General features: G+C 35.6%; 1 protein-coding gene across 1 annotated transcript in view; it reads right to left on the bottom strand.

Moving 5' to 3' along the window:
* The window catches only part of Cals (calsyntenin 1), a 232321-nt gene that overhangs the window by 27931 nt on the left and 181297 nt on the right, over positions 1–23093 (bottom strand). The window contains exon 7 of the mRNA XM_090161453.1: positions 4905–5177. Coding sequence (XP_090017579.1) covers positions 4905–5177 — 273 coding nt within the window. The remainder of the gene's footprint in view (positions 1–4904; positions 5178–23093) is intronic.

Raw genomic sequence — 23093 nt, forward strand, 5'->3', positions numbered from 1 at the left:
AAAATATTTAGGCTAAATATAGAAAAATATAGGAAAAATAATAATTTTAGGGACGAATTATAGGAAAATATAGGAAACTAAATAGGCGAATTAAGGAAAATACAAATCATATTTAGGCTAAATATAGGAAAATAAGAATTTTAGGGACGAATTATAGGAAAATAAAAGAAACTAAATAGGCTAAATGTAGGAAAAATAATAATATTGGTAATTTTTTGTACAATGTTTTCTTGCATTATTGGATCACTTAGCGGATTTACAAAGCCCGCACATTTCAAGATTTTGTTAGAAAGTGGAAGTGTTAGAACTAGATGTTTCATGCTTGGATTAATAATAGTAGTTTCTACCTGGATATATAACTTGGAAAAAAACCTGACCAGCAAATGGCTTTTGCGACAGCAGCGCCATTTAACGGAGACTTTCCGAAACTCCCGTAACACGTAGCCTTTTACAAGGCAGAACCCGTAACAAACACTTAGCAAATGCACGCGGAACGATAATAATAATAATAACAATCAGCTAGGCTAATATCCAAGGCACCACCCTAGGCCTAAGTCATCAAGCGACTTTTGAAGCCATTAATTCAGGTGGCCGGGTTACAATGCGTAGGAGGGTGGTGGCAAGCCCTGCATGCCACACGATCGAGCCAACAGCTCCCTACACTAACTATTACCGTTAACCTCGACAAGTTTTTATGGAAGGGGAAACCGAAGAACTCGGGGGAAAACCCCTTAAACCAGTGGGGAGAGAACTTGCAAACTCAACGCGGAAGGAGTTGTTCCGAGTTTTCACAAGCTGGGATCGAACCCGGCTCCTCTTTTAAACTTTTAAAGAACCAATTGTGTTAAGTAAAAATAACCAGCAAGCCGTGTATTGCTGAGGTTTTTTAATCAAATTCACTGGAATCCATTTCATTTCTAAACTTAAAAATTGTAATGAACTAAGCCTAAGTCCCGACTAAGCCTCTCGCAGTGATAGTTGAACAGAATTCTTGAGGCGCTTCAATGCGGCTGGTGTACCTCAGTAAGCCTTCCGATTTAGGCCCCGCCTACCGTGTCCAAATATCGGGAACAGTGAGTTCCTTGGATTCTTGGTCCATGTTGTAATTAATATTATATATTGGTTTTTAGTACCGCCTGTCACGAAGACTATCGCGTGACAGCGGCTAACGTGGCGCTTTCCCTAGTTCTATCGATTAGCTATTCATTAGTAAAGGTCACGGGATTCTTCTAGAAACTATCGCCTGCTAAATTGTGGTTCAGCAAGGATTTTAGAGATGGGGAGTGTTATTACAAAGCGCATCTGCTAAAAAAATAGTTTACAGTAGGTTGAACTTCTTGGAGTAGAGAAGTTTACTGGAGTTGAAATGCCCATATCTGTAGCATTGAGTATCTTCCCCCATCCACGCTGCCTAAGCCCTCCCGGCATGCACTGCGTTTTTGGTAGGTGCCAGCGTTTTACCCGAACTCTAGCGACGAAAAATAGAGTTATTTCCAAGGATTGCTTTAAATATTTCTTAGTAATGGGATCCGCTGTGTTCAGTGTTGGGCACCGCTCATCTCATTGTTAGCGGATTTGTTATTATGAGCGAAAATGAGCGGTAAAATATCTTTTTAAAAGAGCGCAAAACAAAAATGAGAGGAGCGAAAGTTTTACCGCTCAAAAAAGAGCGGAAAGAGAGGAGCGAAAATTTTACCGCTCAAAAAGACGTGAGCGTGAGCGGCTCTTTGACGAAAATGCCCAACACAGCCTATGTTTGATGATTTCCTTTTTGTTGCAGATTTTATCTCAACATTGTTCTATTAATAAATTTAATTTATAAAAGTGGAAAATAACTTGTTAGGCCTTGGTTTTTAGATACAATATTAGATAATATAACAAAGATTTACCTTCATTTTTTTGAATATTTTTTTTAAAATTTACTATATGTAAAAATGTTTTAAAATAAAACAATCCGTTATAAAAAAATAATATAAACGGAAATCAAATAAACATTTAATCCATTCTAAACTACTCCAAGATCCAAGACAACCGAATGTTTCAAATTGAGTTTCAATAAAAACCCGACGCTTAAAGGGAATATAACCTCAGGTATTTGGTGTGGAACACCAAAATTTGCAGCTTTGGCCGCTCTTGCCTTTGAAAAATTTAATTGGTCTTCGATAAAGATTGCTTTGCAACTTATATTCCCTTTAAGGGGGAAGACTACAGTGGCCATTGTCTACTTTCGCGCTATTTCAAGCAGGGTTGCTTGATTTAAATCAAGTTGATTAAAATCAGCGATTTAAATCACGATTTTAATCAAATGATTTTTTTTTAAAAATCGTTGATTTAAATCAGTTCCTATAAAAGATTGTTTAAAAGGTATTGAATTTCCATAAATGAGAGATTTACTATTGAATTATTATATTCTAGACCAATATTGTCATTATATTACACTATTACCTATCACTACCACGATCCCTTCCCCACCTCATTTTTGGTCCTTTGAAAATAATGGACTCTCCCAGGCTGAGAAATAAGGAATTGTTTTAAACTGGACCTGTGGCCAGTAGAGCCTAAGTAGTTTAATGAAAAAACTGGCCACTGGCCACTTACCATTTTTAACCTTCAAAATCAGGCTTTCATCATTTATGGTCAAATTATCTACTCTTGAGTCTTGACAATATGTGCTAGGGCATAGGCTTAGTAGGTTAGTTATTATGGGTATTTCAAAATTTTGGAGTGTTAAATAAAGAACTATAAATCTTGAAGGGAAGAACTTAGAATTAATTAAGTGGTCACCAGGGCCACTAACACCCCAGGCATTTCATTTTTAAACTGGCCCAGCTAATTTTTAAACTGGCGATTGGCCTGTGATAGTGCCTTATTTCTCACACTATAATTAATTTTACTTTACAAGGTTACTCCTGTGATACAAATATACTTATTTCTTCGAATAAATATTTTTTGACATGATAAAACTGTCTACTATTGAACATTATTTATACAAAAATAAAATATCAATAAGCTTATATATTGCTTTTAAAAAGTGACAAAAACCTAAAAATTAATAAAAAAATAGATTAAAATAAAAAAAATCAAAAACCCTGATTTCAAGCTGAACTCTTTTAATTTTGTATTTAAACTTATAAAATTAATGTTTGAGTTAAGAACAGCTTCTTGTTTAGTGACTAAAATAATTTTGACAATTTTAAATTTAAAAGTAATTAAGTTATTACGTTTTAATTCGGACCCCCGGAGCTAAACAAGTTGGGCAAGCGCCCAAACTACCCTTTAGTTAGGACCTTATATCTCGTTAACTATTAATATTAGAATTATCAAAATTATTTCAAGCACTAGAGGAACGTTCAGCCTAATAAGAAAAATATAATTCAATTGTGTAATTGTTAAAACAGAAACGTTCAGCTTGAATGAAAAAGAGGCTTTTACTGTATTCTTCCCCCTTAACAAAGGATTCTGCGTAATGCTGAGCCTGATGGACTTCTCTACTCCCAAGGGTTGAATATTTAATGAATTTTGATGAACCTAGGGTGGGTTTCGAATTACGATTGTTATCGTAATCGTATAGCTCAGGGTGACCACAGAAAAACCCCAAAAGGTTTATGGGGAAAATAGGAAATTTGAAGTCGATTTTATAGTCGCGTTTATTTTGGAAAATATAGGATAAATTATTTTGAAATTACAGGGAAATATGGGTTTGAAATACTAATCGGGTATTTTCAAAGGTAATTTGGATCAGAAATTGGCTTATTTCTAATTGGATAGAAAATATTTGGTCTTGACTCTTGCGAAATTGGTTTTTGAAATTCTTTCTCAACTTTGTAGTTTCTGATTGCCGTCTATATCAAAACACGAAATTTCAACGGGTAAAGAAAGTACTAAGAAAATAGTGTAATTGTAAGGAATTGTAGGGGGACATTGGAAATACAGGAAAAATGATAAAATGTAAAAGATGTGGTCATCCCAGTTCGTGACCAGCGTCCACGATGAAGAAGTGAAAGAACAGAGGATACAAAAAGCAGGGTTGGCACTTTTTATTTTTTTTTAATAAAAATCAAATCAACCGATTTATTGGATTTAAATCGGATTTTTTTAATTTATTGATTTAATTGATGGCTCTTCTGTATAATTAACTAATATTTTACTTTTATGAGTTAGCTAATCTCGAACTAAATGACATCTTCATTGAATTTAATTACTATTTAATATTTTAGTTTGCTCAGATTGTAATTTAATTTTTAAGAAACTATTTTTGTCACTTTTTGTTCCTACATTAAAATACATTGCTTGATATAAATCAATGATTTTTTTCAAAGAAATTAGTTGATTTGGATCAAATTGATTTAAATCATGATTTGGATCAAACGTTTTTAAATTTACTAAATATCACTTAAAGGTTAGTCATTATTAGAGTTATCACCTAACTAGCGCGCTCTATCGATTTAAAATTCGTCGAATTATTTTTTCGAGCGTGTCCAGATGGCGCTGCACGACGGGCCCTTCAAAGAGGAAAATCCCACTCTGGCCAAAAGATAAAAGGACGGATTCGGGTATAAAGTCTGTCAGAAACGATAAAGCTCCAACCGGATTATTATAGCCGCCAGATAAGAGAGAGAGAGAGAGATAGAGAGAGAGACTAAGAATGGTATAAAAAGAAAGTTATTTTCCTCCGTCACTCTCCCTAGCGGCCAAATTGGAAATTATTACCGCGTTTGAAATGAATAGAAAAATATCCTCGGATAAAACACGGTGGCATTTTGATGGCTCAATTCGGGGAAAGATACCGAGTATAAAAACAGAAGCTGTAAAAGCGATTCTGAACAGACGTCCGTTTCTACTCCGTAACGTTTGGGTTCAAACGAAGACGTGATAAACGAAGAGTTACAAACGGGGTGACTCACTGTGATCATCGGCGTTGCAAATGATGTGTTCCTTAGTGTGAACGGAGCCGTTGCTCTGGTCCGGCAAGGGCTCGTGTTTCATCCAGAAGGCGACGGTGAAGTTGTCGGTCAAATTGTGGCTCAAGGTGGTCTCCGGGATGACCACGGCGTTGGTGGCGCCGTCGAACTCGTAGATCTGGTCGCTCTCGTGACCTTCGTCCGTCGGGAGGCCTCGCGTCCATTCCGTGCCGATGCCCGGAGAGGGCAATAGGTCCACGCTGTCCGAACTGGCCCCTGTTCATAACAAAAAATTCTTGTTTTTAGATACCAAAATCTGAAACCAAAAATAGGAAAATAGGGGATTTTTCAGGCTAGATATAGAGCAAAGGCACTCCGTAGCTTTGACCATGGTCGCCATTTTTTATCTATAGGAAAAAGCGTGGGTGACGTGCCGTGACGTCACACTGCCATTACTCTATAGGGTGAAATAGGAACCAAATTTTGAAAAGTAGAAACCAAATTAGGACCATTTTAATTCAAATGAAACTTTTTTTAATTACATTTTTACAAAAATTACTTTAAAAATAGAATATTTCTAAAACTGACTTAGTTTTAGTTTGTAAAAATATTTTATTCCAAAAATGACCTATTTATACTCAAAATTATATAGTTCAACTTTAGGACACTGCTCATTATGAATTTTAATGAATATTTCAATTTAGCCGAGCTCGTGGCGCCACCTAACATACACTATAGCTAACGTGAATCGATACAATTCTGGTTCAATATCATAAGCCGATGGTAGTTTTTACAAAATTTACTAGAAATAGGGTGATTTAGGAAACAAATTCCGATTTTAAGGTGGTTTAGGGATCTCGAAAAAAAGTAGAGGCTTTTAGGTATATTAGGGACCTGGTGGGAGCCCTGTATATTTAATTTTAATAATAAAAAATGTACGTTATGATATAGAACTCCGTGCCCTAGATTCGATTTCAGAGAGCTTCCCGATTTTGTAACGAAGGGTTTAACCCACAGTTTTATCACAATCAAATTCCCAGACTTTTCCAGGTTTTCCCTGACCATCTCCGAAGATTTTCGCAGACTTATTCTGTGTCAAGATTTTGTATTTTATTAACCAATATTTTAGTGAAAGTTTCCTATTTGTCACCAAATTAAATTCCCTGACTTTCCCTGATTTTTAGACTAATATTTAAAATTCCCCGACTTTTCTCTGATTTTTCGACTAATTTTTAAAATTCCCTGACTTTTCCCTGATTTTTATACCCATATTTAAATTTCCTGACTTTATCAGTAATTCCAGGTTTTCCAGATACCGTGGCAACCCTGTTAACCACTTCCGCCCCCCCCCCGTTGCTGTAGGCGCTATCTATAGTTCGTTACCATGGTAACTGCGGAGCTATTGTTTCGAAGTTCCGGTCAGGAAGTAGGTAAGCGCTCTTGACTACGCGCTAGGCAGTTATTTCGAATCTAAGGTACGAGATCTATATTATCTTTGGTTACACCTAGGAGCAACAAACACAGCACCCCACACAAGGAGAACGCAACCCGTCAAAAATCGTGCATTTTCTTGTGTACATTTTTCATTGGTTATACGCTTTAGCGCCTGCTGCCGTCGGAAGGGGAAAATTCGGAAATTGTCTTCCCCCTTTTCCGTAACACGTTCAGCGTAAAGGTTCGTCCAATGAAATTTTTACACAACACTGCGTTAGTGTTTAAAGGTTAGCTGCGTTATCCTTGTGTTTGTTGCTCAATCGAACGGCGTATCAATTAAATTTTTATCATTTAATTTTCAAAATTTTTTAAGGGGTAATTTTAGTAAATGTAAAACAATCATTTATTAAAGTCACTAAAATATCCGCAAAATCTACATTGAAAGGCTCGCCCAATGAAATTTGTACACAACACTGCCTTAGCTAGTTGCATTCTCCTTGTGTTTGTTGCTCCTGGGTTACAGTGTAAATAAACTAAGTTTGATTAAAATCATAGTATTCGTGAAAACCTTTACATTGTACAAAATATTCCGCTTTAAACTTAAGATTTGAATGAAATCGTCTTAGCTGGAAAGGAGCAATTTATACAGAACGTTTTTCCAACCGCCCCGAGGAATCCCCCCCCTCGCAAAAAGATCCCCCTTTTGATGATGGTGAGAGGAGAAAAAAACACGAAAAGAGAGACAGAGTGAGTCATCCCAGAATTCCAGGAAAAATCGGCTCGAAAGAGATTTACTTGGTAATATTCCTGGGCGCACAATGGGGGAACTCAACGGGGAAATGAGAATCCCGGCGACTCATAAAAATTCAACGCTTTTTTAATCGACATAGAGACCAAAAAAAAAAACAATGATAGTATACTAAGAGAGAAGCGAATCACGAAAAATGCCCTCCGAAAAGAACCGAAAAATAATCAGATAAATTCCATGAATTCCTAACAAATTTGCTAGATTAAGATTATACAGTAAGTTATTCCGTGGAAAAATGAAGTAATACCGAGATGATCTTTGTCATGGAGATGCTTCTTTTGATGTATTCAGTCTCTCTTAACTGGTCGAAATAAAGGCCATTTTTTTAGTCTAAATACGCTTTATTTTAGTAAAAAGATTCACTGTCACTGCTTGTTGTTTTGGTAGAAAATCAAAAACCAAATAATTTTGTAAATCAATTTCTTTATCATTTAAGTGTACGGACAGTTTCTTAAATATTTATGTAAATTAAAAAAAAATCCCCTTTTATTGTATGACAGCGGATTTTGATTAGACCGTGTCACGGTAGTGTCAAGATAAAATTGAATTCCCTTACTTTTCCCTTAATTTTGAGAAATCTCTAATAACAAGGGCCTTATCGTTATACAGGTGGCAATGATAGAGCCGACAGTTGCTTTAAACTATTGTCAGTCGCGGATTTTGATTAGACCGTGTCACGGTAGTGTCAAGATAAAATTGAATTCCCTTACTTTTCCCTTAATTTTGAGAAATTCTTAAAATTCCCTCACCTTTCCCGGACATTTTAGGACCATTTTTAAATTCCCTGACTTTCCCTGACGCGTGGCAACGTTGGGTTTGGATAGAAAATCTACAATTTTGGTATATATAACAGAATTTAAACCCAAAATCCTGTTCAAACAACTAATTTTATGAATTAATTTCTTTAATATTTAAGTGTGCAGACGGTTTAAATACTAATGTAATTTATTATGTAATTATTAAACTATTCGGTTGTATAAATGAAATGACAAGAAGTATGAATTAATCTTACGAGTTATGTTATATAATTTTTGTGACACCGTTCTTATCCAAAAAAATAACTCTTCCTGAAGAATCCTGATTAGGAAAATGAAAACATAGTAATACGTTGTGGGCACAAAGTGAGAGTTATTTGGTAAATAACCTCCGCACACCTTATAGAAAGAAAACGCAAGACACACAAAAGGAAAAATGCGAGAAAATATGATTTGGAACTCCGGGAAAATGGGAGGGCTTTTATTCTTCCGAGAAAACTCGTCGGGGCAGCGGGGAAAGCGCGCTCCAATCTCATCCCACGAAAATACCCCTATAAACTCCCCCGATTCCGCAACAATGAACGACAAAAGAACGGGCAAATCGTTAATAATTTCTACGGCCTGTCATCATCGGGAGGACTCATCATCGAAGGGGCGAAGCCGTAAATTAAAACCATTCTAATAACGCCACCGTCAATAGCTAAGCCTCGGACTAAAGCGCCCCCAGTTGGATGGCAACGAGAACAACGCGTTCGATACGAGATACTAGAGCGGTACACGGGGGTTCCGTTGAAATTTCTGGCCTATCCCGATTCGGCGAAACTAGAGCTATTAATAGATGGCGCTTGGCCGGCCATATTGGGTTCGTATCGGATACCACGTGATCAATACCCGTGTATGTTTACACCGCCTTCTTCCGCGGGTAAAGGTCATTCGACCCATTTACTGATTACGGGCCGTCGTTTCGTCGACATAGTGTTCCTATACCTGCCATCGATTGCCACTTGACAGCTACAATATAGTTTCCTTCGACTTCCACTCAACTATCGACGTGTTGCCAGATTACACGCGATACTTTTACGTTCAAACCCCGGCAATTTCATTACCAATCTTAATGTTTTTAAATTTAAAGCTCAAAAGTAACCAAAAGCGGTGTTTTAAGTTTTTACACACAATCCCTAAGGGATTTGTGTGTACTGAGCCTAGGTACAATGTAGCCGATGCCACCGTATTGCACATAACTCTCCAATAATTAGGCTTAGAATGGCCGGGGATATCTTAATCGAAAGGAAATATCCTGTGCTCGTTAGCCCGCTATGAATTTTGGAGGTCAGGCGCCCACAAGTTGGTCATTTGACCATTTTAGTGCTATATCTACTTAAGTTTTTTTAAATTAGGAGCGATTTGGTTGAACAACGTTTTCAGTTGCATTAAGAAAATTTAGTTTTAAGTCAGATTTCGCAGGACCCCACAACCCGCGTACTCACTATTGTGATATTTGAATTTCATACCAATTGATCTAACTCGTTCGCGTTTCGCTTCCTTATTTCCAAAACCATGTAACTACAAAAATTCAGTTTATCTAAACATTAATTTTAATTAACGTGTTTGCGTTTCGCTACCTTATTTCCAAAACCAAATAACTCTAAAATTTAATTTTCGGTCAAATTCCTCTTGGGTTTATTAAGTTAATGTACAAGATGATTGCAAAAAAATTTCAAATTTAAATTAAATATTTAAAATATCGTTAATACATCGGGGAATAAAGGTGTACTTAAATGTCCGTGATATCTTGTTTAAATAGATTTTCATTCTCAATAGAAATGTCCATTGAGCGGAAAATATTGTTATAACTAAATAATAGTGTTTCGAAACCGTCAAAAATTGCCATGAAACAGCTTACCTGGCAACCCCGTCATCACCTTAACATATCGACTGATTTTTTCCCAATAAATTTACATGGAACCTTTTCAACTTAAAAATGTTCTTCAAAAAATCGAATATGCTAAATAAATTGTCGATAAGGAGAAATCGAACCGCGCCCTGTTGTTTACAAACTGTACCGACTTTACCAGCCTTTGACTGTAGCGCAACACGCGCTTGTCCATTGTGAGAAAAGAAAAATGGTTTGGGGATTATTGGGGAATATAAAAAGATTATAATTAGGATTACTTCATTAATTTGCTTTTTTTAAACGACGTGACGATAATGATCAAAATTCCACTCCATCCATCGCGTTAAATTTGGAAAATAATGATCTCCTAAATTTGTATTGCTACCGTTAACCCGAGATGGAAAATGTGGTCTAAAATTGGCCTATTTGCGCCTGTAGAAGTGTTCCAGCCGCAGTACACCGGTGTTCAGGGAGAAGCGGCCGAACCATACGGACTTGATAATTGGAAAAAAGAAAGGAAACGTTGCCGGTTGGAGGCGGCACGTAAAGATTTTATGGACAGTTCGTGGGGCGCTATTTTTAGGGGTTAGCCGCTGAGGTAAAGAATTAACAGTTCACGTGTAATGAACCCCCCTCCTTAACACGGATAAATTCTCAAAATATTAAATGAAGGAAAGTGTATCATGCACGGTTTACTTTACAGGCGTAAGACGTCATACTTACCATTTCTTTATCAACATAACCTTCAAATCTATTTGGGATGTTAAGTTTTTCATAATATTCAATTACCTGGTCTTTTGATAATTCGGGTATAGCTTAGGAAATATAGCGTCATCTGCTTTAATATTTGTCAATTAAATATGATAAGAAATAGCAGATAACTTTTGAATTTTTTTCGTTTGAACTTTCAGCTGTTGCGCAGATAATTTTGAATGAGCAGACGGCTTTCATATACTCAATTTCAAACTCGGTCGATAGGCGGCGATACTTGTAACCCAAAATTTAACTAAGCACGAAGCCTATAGTGGTTAAAATTTTTTATAACTAGTTATTGGCAATATTAAATCTTTGTTTAACACCAAATTTAAGTTAATTTTTTAGTTAAAAAAATAATTTAAAGCAAGTGTTGGCTCGATGTGAAGTAGCTTTTTTTTCAACAGATGTCGCTAGCGTCGAAATCCAAACAAGATGCTTACGCTACATTTCGACCCAAAAGGCGGGACGTAAAAGTACCCCTCGCGTTGATTGGCTTGTTTGTAAATTTGACAAATTACATTAATTTTTAACAATATATTTTATATAATTTAGGTTAAAGTCCACTAAGTAGAGTAAGTTGTCAAATTATAATAATTATAAATGGTTATCTGACGACGTTATCGTTTCGCTAGGGCCTTATCATTATACAGGTGGCAATGATAGAGCCGACAGTTGCTTTAAACTATTGTCAGTCGCACATGTCAAAATCGTGTCTTAGCGGAGAGTTGCCAGATGGACTGGAAAACTGCCCGATTAGGCTCTTTTGCGAGGAAAAACGTTTTGGGCTTGTTTTTGTGGTTTCTACCAAATATTAGTCTAGGGCAGCGGTTCCCAATTTTTTTTTGTTATGGAACTCTAAATTATCCACCCAATTCTGGCGGAACCTAAACTAATTTTTTTTACACAAAAGACTCTTGACACAAACAAAGATGGCCGCGCTGCGAATTCTCGGAACCCCTGTGACCCTTGAACGGAACCCTAGGGTTCCGCGGAACACCTTTTGGGAACCGCTGGTCTAGGGAATAATTATACCGTAAAATATGTCAAACGGAGGGAAATGAAAATGAAAAGGAGGCGATAGCTGCATCGTGGAAATTCACGGGGTAAAGATTCCCTAATATTAAATCAAAATTACGCTAAAAACAGATATTATACTTGCTTTGGTTTGCTTATTTTTTATGTATAGTAGGGATGCACCGATATATCGGCCTATTTTTCTAATATCGGTATCGGCCAATATCGGCTTAAACGAAGCCGATATTGGCCGATACCGGTATAAGAAAAATATTTTTAGGAAAAACTTAAGAATAGTAAAATTCTTGATTATCTAACTATTGCGTGATAGAAAATATGTATCAAGTAAAATGAAAAGAAACATATTCGGATATGCTCTTACAAATATTTCCAATATTTCCTTGGATTTCTCGATATTTCTAGTATTTATCGTGGATTTCTTATATTTCCTATATTTATCGTGGATTTCTAATATTTCCTATATTTATCGTGGATTTCTAATATTTCCTATATTTCTTGTGGATTTCTAATATTCCCTATATTTATCGTGGATTTCTAATATTTCCTATATTTATCGTGGATTTCTAATATTTCCTATATTTATCGTGGATTTCTAATATTTCATATATTTCTTGTGGATTTCTAATATTTCCTATATTTATCGTGGATTTCTAATATTTCCTATATTTATCGTGGATTTCTAATATTTCGTATATTTATCGTGGATTTCTAATATTTCCTATATTTATCGTGGATTTCTAATATTTCATATATTTCTTGTGGATTTCTAATATTTCCTATATTTAGCGTGGATTTCTAATATTTCCTATATTTCTTGTGGATTTCTAATATTTCCTATATTTATCGTGGATTTCTAATATTTCCTATATTTATCGTGGATTTCTAATATTTCCTATATTTATCGTGGATTTCTAATATTTCCTATATTTCTTGTGGATTTCTAATATTTCCTATATTTATCGTGGATTTCTAATATTTCCTATATTTATCGTGGATTTCTAATATTTCCTATATTTATCGTGGATTTCTAATATTTCCTATATTTATCGTGGATTTCTAAAATTTCCTATATTTATCGTGGATTTCTAATATTTCCTATATTTATCGTGGATTTCTAATATTTCCTATATTTATCGTGGATTTCTAATATTTCCTATATTTATCGTGGATTTCTAATATTTCCTATATTTATCGTGGATTTCTAATATTTCCTATATTTATCGTGGATTTCTAATATTTCCTATATTTATCGTGGATTTCTAATATTTCCTATATTTATCGTGGATTTCTAATATTTCCTATATTTATCGTGGATTTCTAATATTTCCTATATTTATCGTGGATTTCTAATATTTCCTATATTTCTCGTGGATTTCTAATATTTCCTATATTTATCGTGGATTTCTAATATTTCCTATATTTATCGTGGATTTCTAATATTTCCTATATTTATCGTGGATTTCTAATATTTCCTATATTTATCGTGGATTTCTAATATTTCCTATATTTATCGTGGATTTCTAATATTTCCTATATTTATCGTGGATTTCTAATATTTCCTATATTTATCGTGGATTTCTAATATTTCCTATATTTATCGTGGATTTCTAATATTTCCTATATTTATCGTGGATTTCTAATATTTCCTATATTTATCGTGGATTTCTAATATTTCCTATATTTATCGTGGATTTCTAATATTTCCTATATTTATCGTGGATTTCTAATATTTCCTATATTTATCGTGGATTTCTAATATTTCCTATATTTCTTGTGGATTTCTAATATTTCCTATATTTATCGTGGATTTCTAATATTTCCTATATTTCTTGTGGATTTCTAATATTTCCTATATTTATCGTGGATTTCTAATATTTCCTATATTTCTTGTGGATTTCTAATATTTCCTATATTTATCGTGGATTACTAATATTTCCTATATTTATCGTGGATTTCTAATATTTCCTATATTTATCGTGGATTTCTAATATTTCCTATATTTATCGTGGATTTCTAATATTTCCTATATTTATCGTGGATTTCTAATATTTCCTATATTTATCGTGGATTTCTAATATTTCCTATATTTATCGTGGATTTCTAGATTTCCGAAAATAATTATTTGGATTTCTCACTATTTGTACACCATATTTCTTAAGTGGCTACCCCTCGTGTTATGAAAGATAACTTTGTTAAAGGGAGTATAACCCCTCTTGTTTGGTAGGGTGCGCTTAGACTATGCCGAGTAGCTTCCACAAGCCTTCCTAGCGAGGGGCGGCAAGGAGTTAGTTTAGTTAGGGTTTATAAACGTTTTCAAAGTTTGGGGGTAAAACCCGATCGAACTAACTTTTTGCCTCCCCTCGCTAGGAAGGCTTGTGGAAGCTACTCGGCATAGTCTAAGCGCACCCTACCAAACAAGAGGGGTTATACTCCCTTTAATATCGGTCTATATATTGTCTGATATTATCGACCACGAATAGCCGATATATCGGCTGTGCCCATATCGGTGCATCCCTAATGTATAGTAAATTTTGATTGAAAAATTATCGCTTTTATAAAAATTTCCACTCTTATTTCGTGAAAATCTCGCTATAAAATGGGTTGGAATTTGGGCTATTTTACGAAAAAAAAACCCCATTTTTGACGGTAGGCGGTAATTTAATTTCCGTTTGGTCAACTCTGCTTAGCGGTAGTTCAAAATGTGACTATGGTTTGTTTTAGTATAATTTCTGTTAACTGTATTTGTCGCAAATTGTTTTAAACGGAATGTTACTATTATTTTCCTTTTTGGGGTTTATAATAGCAAAGCACGGTTTAAATAGGTCAAAAATGTTTAGCCGCTATTTTGCGTCGAAGAAACTAGTTAGTGTCGGTTCTCCTCTGTCCACCAGGGTAGTAAGAGCAATATTTTTAGTAGAGTAAGATTAGGGTTTGATTAATTTTAGTACAATTATGTAAGCTGACTATTATTGTGGATTATAATTTGATTTTTCTCGGTCACTCTGGTATGGAATCTTGCGCGGAATTATTCCTTGGTTAACGAAACTTCTATAATCGTATAATTCATGCGTTATAAATATATGTGTAAATATATGTATAAAAATAATCTCTACGTTTAAAGTTAGAAATATTAGATTTTATATTCGACCAAACTATTCGATTTGGTATTTAACGTGGCTTGAAAACAAATATTTGATATTCGAGTCGATGTCCAAAAAATGCTATTTGCACACCTTTTCTAATGGAAGAATTGACCAATTTAAAAATTACGTTTTTGCGCGTGACAGTACCTTTACATTGTGAGGTATAGCAGGCTTATTTACCCGCTTTTATACCCTAACATGGCGGCGTATTTTCACGTGCAAAATGAATTTTAGTTTCCATAAAATAAAATTAAAATAAAATAAAATAATAAAATGTTTTTCTTCGCGCCACGAGCTTAAGCATTTTAGTATTTTATTGGCACGCGCGTTTCGCACGCGGACTTCGAATTCCAAAATCTTTATCCTTGGAGGAATAAAACAAGTATACAGGAGTTGCGGAGAGCTGCGAAATCGGTTACGTCAGTGACCGTGAACTCGAGCGAGACGGAGGGGTTCAAACGCGACTAGCGCCAACTGCATACGGAATTTTGCAACTATTATCATTTTATAGCATTGTTTTCACGTCGTCTGGTTTGTTTTGAAACATTTCTAAATTCTTTGCGCCTTTTTCCAAAATGACTCGTATTTGTTTGGAGGAATAAAACAAACCAGACGACGCGAAAACAATGATATAAAACGATAATAGTTGCAAAATTCCGTATGCAGTTGGCGCTAGTCGCGTTTGAACCCTTCCGTCTCGCGCGAGTTCACGGTCACTGACGAAACCGATTTCGCAGCTCTCCGCAACTCCTGTATACTTGTTTTATTCCTCCAAGCTTTATCGAGTCGAGCGCGCACTCTCTACCCGCGTGCAAAACTCGCGCGCCAGTAAAACACTTAAATAACTTGCGCTCGTGACGCGGATAAAAACATTTTTTACTCCTAATTTTTATCTTTTTATTTTATAGAAACACCTACTACAGTTAAAAATATATCTACCGAATAAGTTCTCAGAGGAAATTAAAGTACGTCTATAGTTGAGTGTACGCCTAATAATAGTTGACAGGAAGAGGCGAAACTGATTTGGCCAATGAGAAGTCTTGAAATTCCATCCCCGGCGTCTGCTCTAGAAAGGAAATAATCGCTCTAGAGCAGGCGGAAGAAAAAGTGAAAAACAAGAGCTTTCCTTTTATGGCTGCTTTTAAGACATCTCTCTCGGCTCGTATTTTTCAGAGCCTTACAGCGGCCAATAGAAAAGGGATGAGAAGCGGGCGCTGGCTGCGAGAAAAGATGTGTCACGTACAGATGTTATCGAAAATTGAGAAAGACAACTTGAATTAAGAGAGAGAGAATTTTTCCTTTGCCAATTTTCCCCTCGGTACTCGTTCCAATTGTTCTTTTCCAATTCTCCGAAACCTATCAGTTCAAACACGATATGAAATACCACCATCACGAAATCTACTCCCCGTTCCCAACAGCACTCTGCCAGGATTTTGACAAATAGTTAAGGACGATGAAATAATTTAATTACCATTTTAATATATTGGAGATATCTACCGCTAAATTCGGAACTTTTGGTTGAGTGTAATAGGAGTTATAATACATATTTTTAAAAATCTTAAAAAGTAAATTCCACTCGAAAACACTAAAATTTAATGTAAAATTCAGAACGAAAAATCGGGTAAAAATCAAATAATTTAAAACTCGGAAATTCTACAAATATAATTAGAACGGTAAAAAAAATTCAGGGTAAAAATACAAAAATCCAAAATTGTTATCGAAAATTCAGGGTGAAATTCCAAAAATTCGAAAAACCTAAAATTTAATCGAAAATTCAGGGTGAAAATCCCAAAATTCTAAAAACCTCAAATTTAATCGAAAATTCAGGGTGAAAATCCAAAAATTTTAAAAACCTCAAATTTAATCGAAAATTCAGGGTGAAAATCGCAAAATTCTAAAAACCTAAAATTTAATCGATAAATCAGGGTGAAAATCCAAAATGTTTATTCAAAATTCCCCCCAAAAAATCACGGTAACAGAACCATTAATTCTAAAACTCTAAAATCAGTCACAATGTTATATAAAAAAAAATCTCAAAATAAATTTTCGAAACAAATCTAGTTGCCGATTGGTATTCAGCAATAACATTCGACTCAATACAATCTCAAAATTCCGAATGACACATCAGCGTCGTCGGCGGGAGAAAAAGTAGAGCGAGCGGTTCAAACCGCCTTCGGCCAAACGGAATGTTAATTGAAATTCTAGCCGAGGAAACGAATTTCTGGCAAGGCTTAGCAACGGGCTCGCCTTCAAAGCGCCATCTTCCGTAATACCCAGGCGCAATATTGGAGACGACGCAAAGTGGGCCACGGAGAGCGACTCGCCAATAATCTAATCCCGGCTGACGGCGGTATCGTTTTAGTTCGCGGAATCAAGTTTACATTTGAAAGCCTTTATTATTAAAACCCGGACCGCGATGCCCTTTACTGGGAAGTGTCGCCAGGTCTCCACGAAATGACGAATACTGGAGCTCGCAAAAGTTCTTTGTTTCGCGTTGTTTCACCTTTAATTGACTCGCTCGCCATTACCCCGACGGAAAGGTATCTGGCTGAAGATGAAAATCCTGCTTGACTTCTAATTTCCTTCTGCAGTACCGTATCTCGGGTACACTAGGCAACCATAAGATTTTAGAATTCTCGAAATTAAACTTGGAAAATTCCGATTATCCAGAAATCGACTGGGAAAATCCCGATAATCTCAAAATTAAACTTGGAAAATACCGATAATCTCGAAATTAAACTTGGAAAATTCCGATTATCCCGAAATCGACTGGGAAAATCCCGATAATCTCAAAATTAAACTTAGAAAATACCGATAATCTCAAAATTAAACTTGGAAAATACCGATAATCTCGAAATTAAACTTGGAAAATACCGATAAACTCGAAACTAAACTTGGAAAATACCGATAATCTCGAAATTAAACTTGGAAAATTCCGATTATCCCGAAATCGACTGGGAAAATACAGATAATCTCGAAACTAAACTTGGAAAATCTCGATAATCTCGAAACTAAACTTGGAAAATTCCGATACTCTCGAAACTAAACTTGGAAAATTCCGATACTCTCGAAACTAAACTTGGAAAATCCCGATATCTCGAAATTAACTTTTACAACCCCGATATCTCGAAATTAACTTTGAAAATCCCGATAATTTCGACGTCGAAATCGACCCGAAAATCATAGTTTAAAATCATATTTCCGAAATAACCTTGAGATTTAAAATTCCGTGAACAAAATTTTCCAATGTGTTTGCGTCGGTTGTCCCAAATAAACAGAATGTGAAATAGCTGATCACTCCCCAATAATCGGTGCGCAAGGCTGTAGCTAAAGTGATTACAGATTTAGCATTAAGAAAGTGGTTATCCCTTCGCAGTAAATCAGGCAAAAGTCGGTTTTTTGTTCCGGGCAACGAAGCCCAGGGAATTAATGTATAAATATAGAGGTTAATAGGCCTTTTGCGGATCCAGTTTCTTCGGCGCGGCATCGTGATAAATTGAGGTTCGAACGCCCCTATCGCCTGCCGTGATGTTTTCTCCTATACACACGTTTTCTTCTACTTTTTTGTTCCGTTTATTTCCGGATATAAATGGGGAAAAATGTTTTTTCTAGGTCAAATATGATAGTAATACGTTTACCATTCATTTCTTAGATCGAGTTAGTTAATTCAGGGTTGCCACGAAATTTTCAGATTCAAATTCCCTGACTATTCCCTGTTTTCCCTGACCATTTTAAGAGATTTTCCCTGACTTATTAAGGCCAAATTTTTTCTTTTATATTTTACTTTTATCAGAAGTTAATAAATTTAGATGGCCTTATATTTCAGTAAAAAGGTTATTGCAATGTTGAAAAAATTAGCCAAACTTTCAAGGAAATAAATGATAATCGTGGAATTTGTCATACATCTAGAGTTAAATTACCTTCAAAAAGTGCCCAGATAAAATTGAATTCCCTGGATTTTTACCAATTCTTAAAATTCCCTGACATTTCCCTGACTTATTAGGCCCATTTTTGAATTCCCTGACTTTTCCCTGATTTCCCTGTTTTCCCTGACGCGTGGCAACCCTGTAATTATAGCTCTGCAGGGTTAATACAGCTATTAGCAGCCCGATTTCACTGATATATCCAGGTCTTCCTATGTATATTTCCCTTATTATTTTTCAGGTGCAAGATAGCCTCAATTAAAACTACGAATTACAGAGTAAATGATTGTCAATAGGTTCAATATTATAATATAAAATATTATTACTTAAATTTATTGATGTAAATTGGTAAACATTAGGGCGAATTTTCTAAACCCTCATAAATTTAACTGATTTCCCTGATTTTTACAAAAAATTGGAATTTCCCTGACTTTTCTGTCGACAGCCGAACTTCCTGATATTACCAGGTTTTCCAGGTCTGTATGAACCCTGTTTAAGATTCCATTTCTCGACTTTTCCCGGCCATTTTAAGGCCATAATTAAGTTGATAAATTTGCTTCCAAGCAAAACTATACACCAAAGCTACCGAAAAATTTAAAATGAAATGGCAGACCGCTTTTTAATATCTCGAATTATTAAAGGAATAGTAATATCTCGAATATTTTAGGAATAGGCGTTATTTCTATTTCCCTCAAGCGGCGGTTTTCGGAAGCTTTCTTGTGGAACATGGTGAAGCAGACGCGATTTTAACAGGCTTGCCACGCATTTTTTCGTTCTAAATAACCGAAAAATTAATTAAAAGTAAAAAAATTACATTATTGATTAAAAATATAACTTTTTCGAAAAAAAAAATATCTAAAGGTAAAATATCAACTATTTTAATTTCTTCAGACATTTGTGTTAAAATACAGAGTATTATAGGAAATTTAATGAAATTATAGGAGATAAAAGAAGGCCGTTAAATTATAGGAAAAAATAGGAAATAGAGGAACTGTGGTCACCCTGAGGCTGAAGATATAGTTTCTGTTATTTCCGTCAATGCCCGAGACAGCTCCTATGACTTTAGATATTTTTGGCGCTGTTTAGTGACTTCCCGCCAAAATTGCTTACATAAAAAAGCATAAAAAACGACTTGAGGTTATATTCCCTTTAATCTTTCGACCCCGGTTATAGATTTCATCTGGAAATTTTGTTTTCCACGAACGTATTTTCCGAATTTTTGAGTGGAAACTGGCTGTGGGATCTAAGAAACCAGCGAGGGGGGAGGGGAGAAGTATTTTGTTCGCGGAGCTTCGGAAGTGCGGGGTAGCACCTACGGGCTGATATTCTTAACCTTGTCAGGGCGGCGGCTCGTTTCATCAATCAAAGCGAGGCAGGCCCGAAAGAAACTGTCGGGGAGGGGACGGAGAACGATCAGTCCGCGCATGCTCCGAGAGCCACGGGCAGATATCATGGACTGCGAAGGAGCGTCGAGAAATAAAGGAAACCTTATTACAACGGATCTCTCTGCGGGGATCAAATAAAAGTTGCAACATAAAGGGAAGGACCTAATAGAAAATGATCCTTACTTATTTCACGCTTTGATGAAAAAAAAGTGCGCGGTTACCATTTTTATTGGCCAAACTAATCCGATTACGGGAGTTCCTAAAATTATCTATATCAGGTTGATACTCACTTACACAGTAGAATTTAGTGAGTTTAGTGACTATAAATTTTAAAAAAGTGACTAAATAGTAGTGTTGTAAGTCGGAAAATTTTCCGTATTTTTCCGAAAAAAATAAAAAGTTTTAATTCCATGATTTGTCTAATATTGTTTGCAAATTTAAACAAAGCGGCATTTTCGTCTATTTTTTTCGAATCTGAAACTAAACCTCTTAAATAACGGATTAAATGGGCGAAGCAGCGCCTGTAAAAGTGTTCCGCCCGCAGCACTATGATGTACTAGGAGAAGTACCGACGATGGACCACGGCTAAGGCCCACCCCGGAAGTGATATCACTTTTTTAGAACAGATAAGCATGGCTTCGGTTAATTCCATTTCTACAAAGTTTTTATCACTAACTAATAGCTTTTTTTCAACGGCTTATTTGCTAATAAAAAAAATTAAAAGCGAACGAAGTTTGATTTTGTTTTATTTAAAAAAAAAGGTTTTAAGACCGTTTTCTAACGTTCAATGTTAAGGAAATCTAAAAATTAGAAAAAGGTGAGATATTGTAACTAATTTTGGGAAAAGTTACTATTAGTAACAGATTTAAAAAAAGTTGATTTTAAGTGAGAAAAGTGACTCAGTATCAGACTTGCTATATTTATTACGGGCAGGAATCCATGCCTCTACTTGGAATGCATATCGCGGCAGATTTTCGTCTCGATGTGGCTGACGGTTTTTTTGACGTCACTATGTTAACTTAACAAACAACAACGCGAGGGGAGCGCGTGCAGAGGGGATTTGTTCTCTCGTAGACGGGGCCAAAGCCGTCAGAGTGATCTTACCATACGCGATACGCCAGGATAAGCATTCCAAGTGGAGGTGTAGACGGGATATTAGGTGGTTTCTTTCCGCTTGTTCCGGGATTTCAGAGTGGGGTAAGAAGAGTAACCCTATGACGTCATTTTACTCCGATTCTGTGGTGACGAATAGTTTGAGTCGGAGTAAAAACGTTTTTCCAAAATGGCTGCCTGTGGTCTTTTTAGCAGATAAATTCTTGCTAGCAGACGATAAAATTAGACTTACGTCATTACACCTCCTTTTCCGAAGGAGTAAAAAGAGTAGCCCTAATACTCCGGAACAAGCGAATAGATTATAGGGCTGAGTAATTCTCATTTCCGGAACAAGCGAATAAAACGTTTCAGGGTGACCAGAGAAAGGCTTTGAAAGTTTTTTAGGGAAAATATAGGACACTAAACCGGCGAATTATATGAAAATATAGGACACTAAATAGGAAAAAAATAATAAGGTAATTATTACATATCTGTATACTTTGACTCGAATCACCTAGAATATTGATAATATTTGGTACACTGCTTTCTTGCATTATTGGATCACTTAGCGGATTTACAAAGCCCGCACATTTCAAGATTTTATTCCGAAATGGCAGTGTTAGAACTAGATGTTCTACGACACGTACAAAAAAAGTTCTTTTACTATCAAAAGAGTGTTAATTTATAGGAAAATAGGTGAAAATAAAAGAATTTAAAGGAAGGCATTAAAAATATAGGAAATATAGGAAGTCTGGTCACCCTGCGTTTTAGTCTGATAACATATAAGGAGCGAAGTCGCAGTGTTATTCCGAAAAATGGAGGACCTTTTTTGAGGCGCGTTGGGCTCGGCCAATCAGCGAGCGTTATGCCGTCACGTGGTAGACGCAAAAATTCGTAAGCCTACTTTTAAAGACTTTCAAAATCGCTCCTTATATCACGTGACAGCGTAACGCTCGCTGATTGGTCGAGCTCAAAGTGCTTAAAAAAAGCGGGAAAATAAAGAACAGAGATATTTCAACATTTGTTTTCCTCCGTTTTCTCGTTTACCGGCAGCGCTGGCGGCGGTAAATTCTGGCAAATTTGGTCCGTGTGTACAGTCGTTTTCCCGCGTGCCAGAACAATGGGGAAAAGCCGTAAAACGAGAAAATATTCGCCACCGAAAACTACAGCTGCGCCACCTAGTCACACTGCCTAGAACTATATTTGGGTGATACGGGTAATGGCGTTATGCGAAAATGCGCGTTTTATAACATCAATTAAAACATTTTACTAACGATTTTAGCATATTTTTTAAAGCGTGTTCGAATGTTTTGTATTAACAAAGGTGTATATACGACATTTATTTATTAATTTTGAACTGTCAATAGGTATTGAATTCGTAAATATAAGTATAAATATTCGAGTTTAATAACACTATGAGTAGGCCTTGGAGAATTCATACACGGGATCAGTTTGAAAGTTTTAAAGGTATGTAGGAAATTTATTATTATCTTCACATTAGAACAAGCCCAGATTGTTCTAATTTCATAAACTAGTAGCTTCAGCATTTTGTATAATGTATAATGTATTTTAAATAATTTTATTTGGTATATTAGTGAATCGCTCCATGATTGAAATTTTTAAGTATATTGGAGAGTAGTCTACTCTTGATCCATAGAATAAGGTGTGCGGATGCTTAAAACAAAAGTTAAAATTTGAAGTTGGTGATGGAAAACACCGCATTGAAAGTGTCCATTGTTCATGCAATAGTGGGTAAATATATTTTTTATTAAAACCCAATTCTTTAATGTAACCTGTTTTACTTATTATTCTAGAAATTCAGGCTTTTGCAAACATGCAGTAAATTGCTGGTCTATTTTATATATAAAGATACTGAGAGCTATCCCAACTTTCTGACTTTAGAAGTGAGGTAAAATGAAGGAAAAGAACTAACTGTACCTTCGGTATTGTACGGTAATAAAATGGTT

Source organism: Leiobunum rupestre, chromosome 10, assembly GCF_980474605.1.
Source record: "Leiobunum rupestre chromosome 10, qqLeiRupe1.1.hap1, whole genome shotgun sequence".
NCBI classification, from domain to species: Eukaryota; Metazoa; Arthropoda; class Arachnida; order Opiliones; family Sclerosomatidae; genus Leiobunum; species Leiobunum rupestre.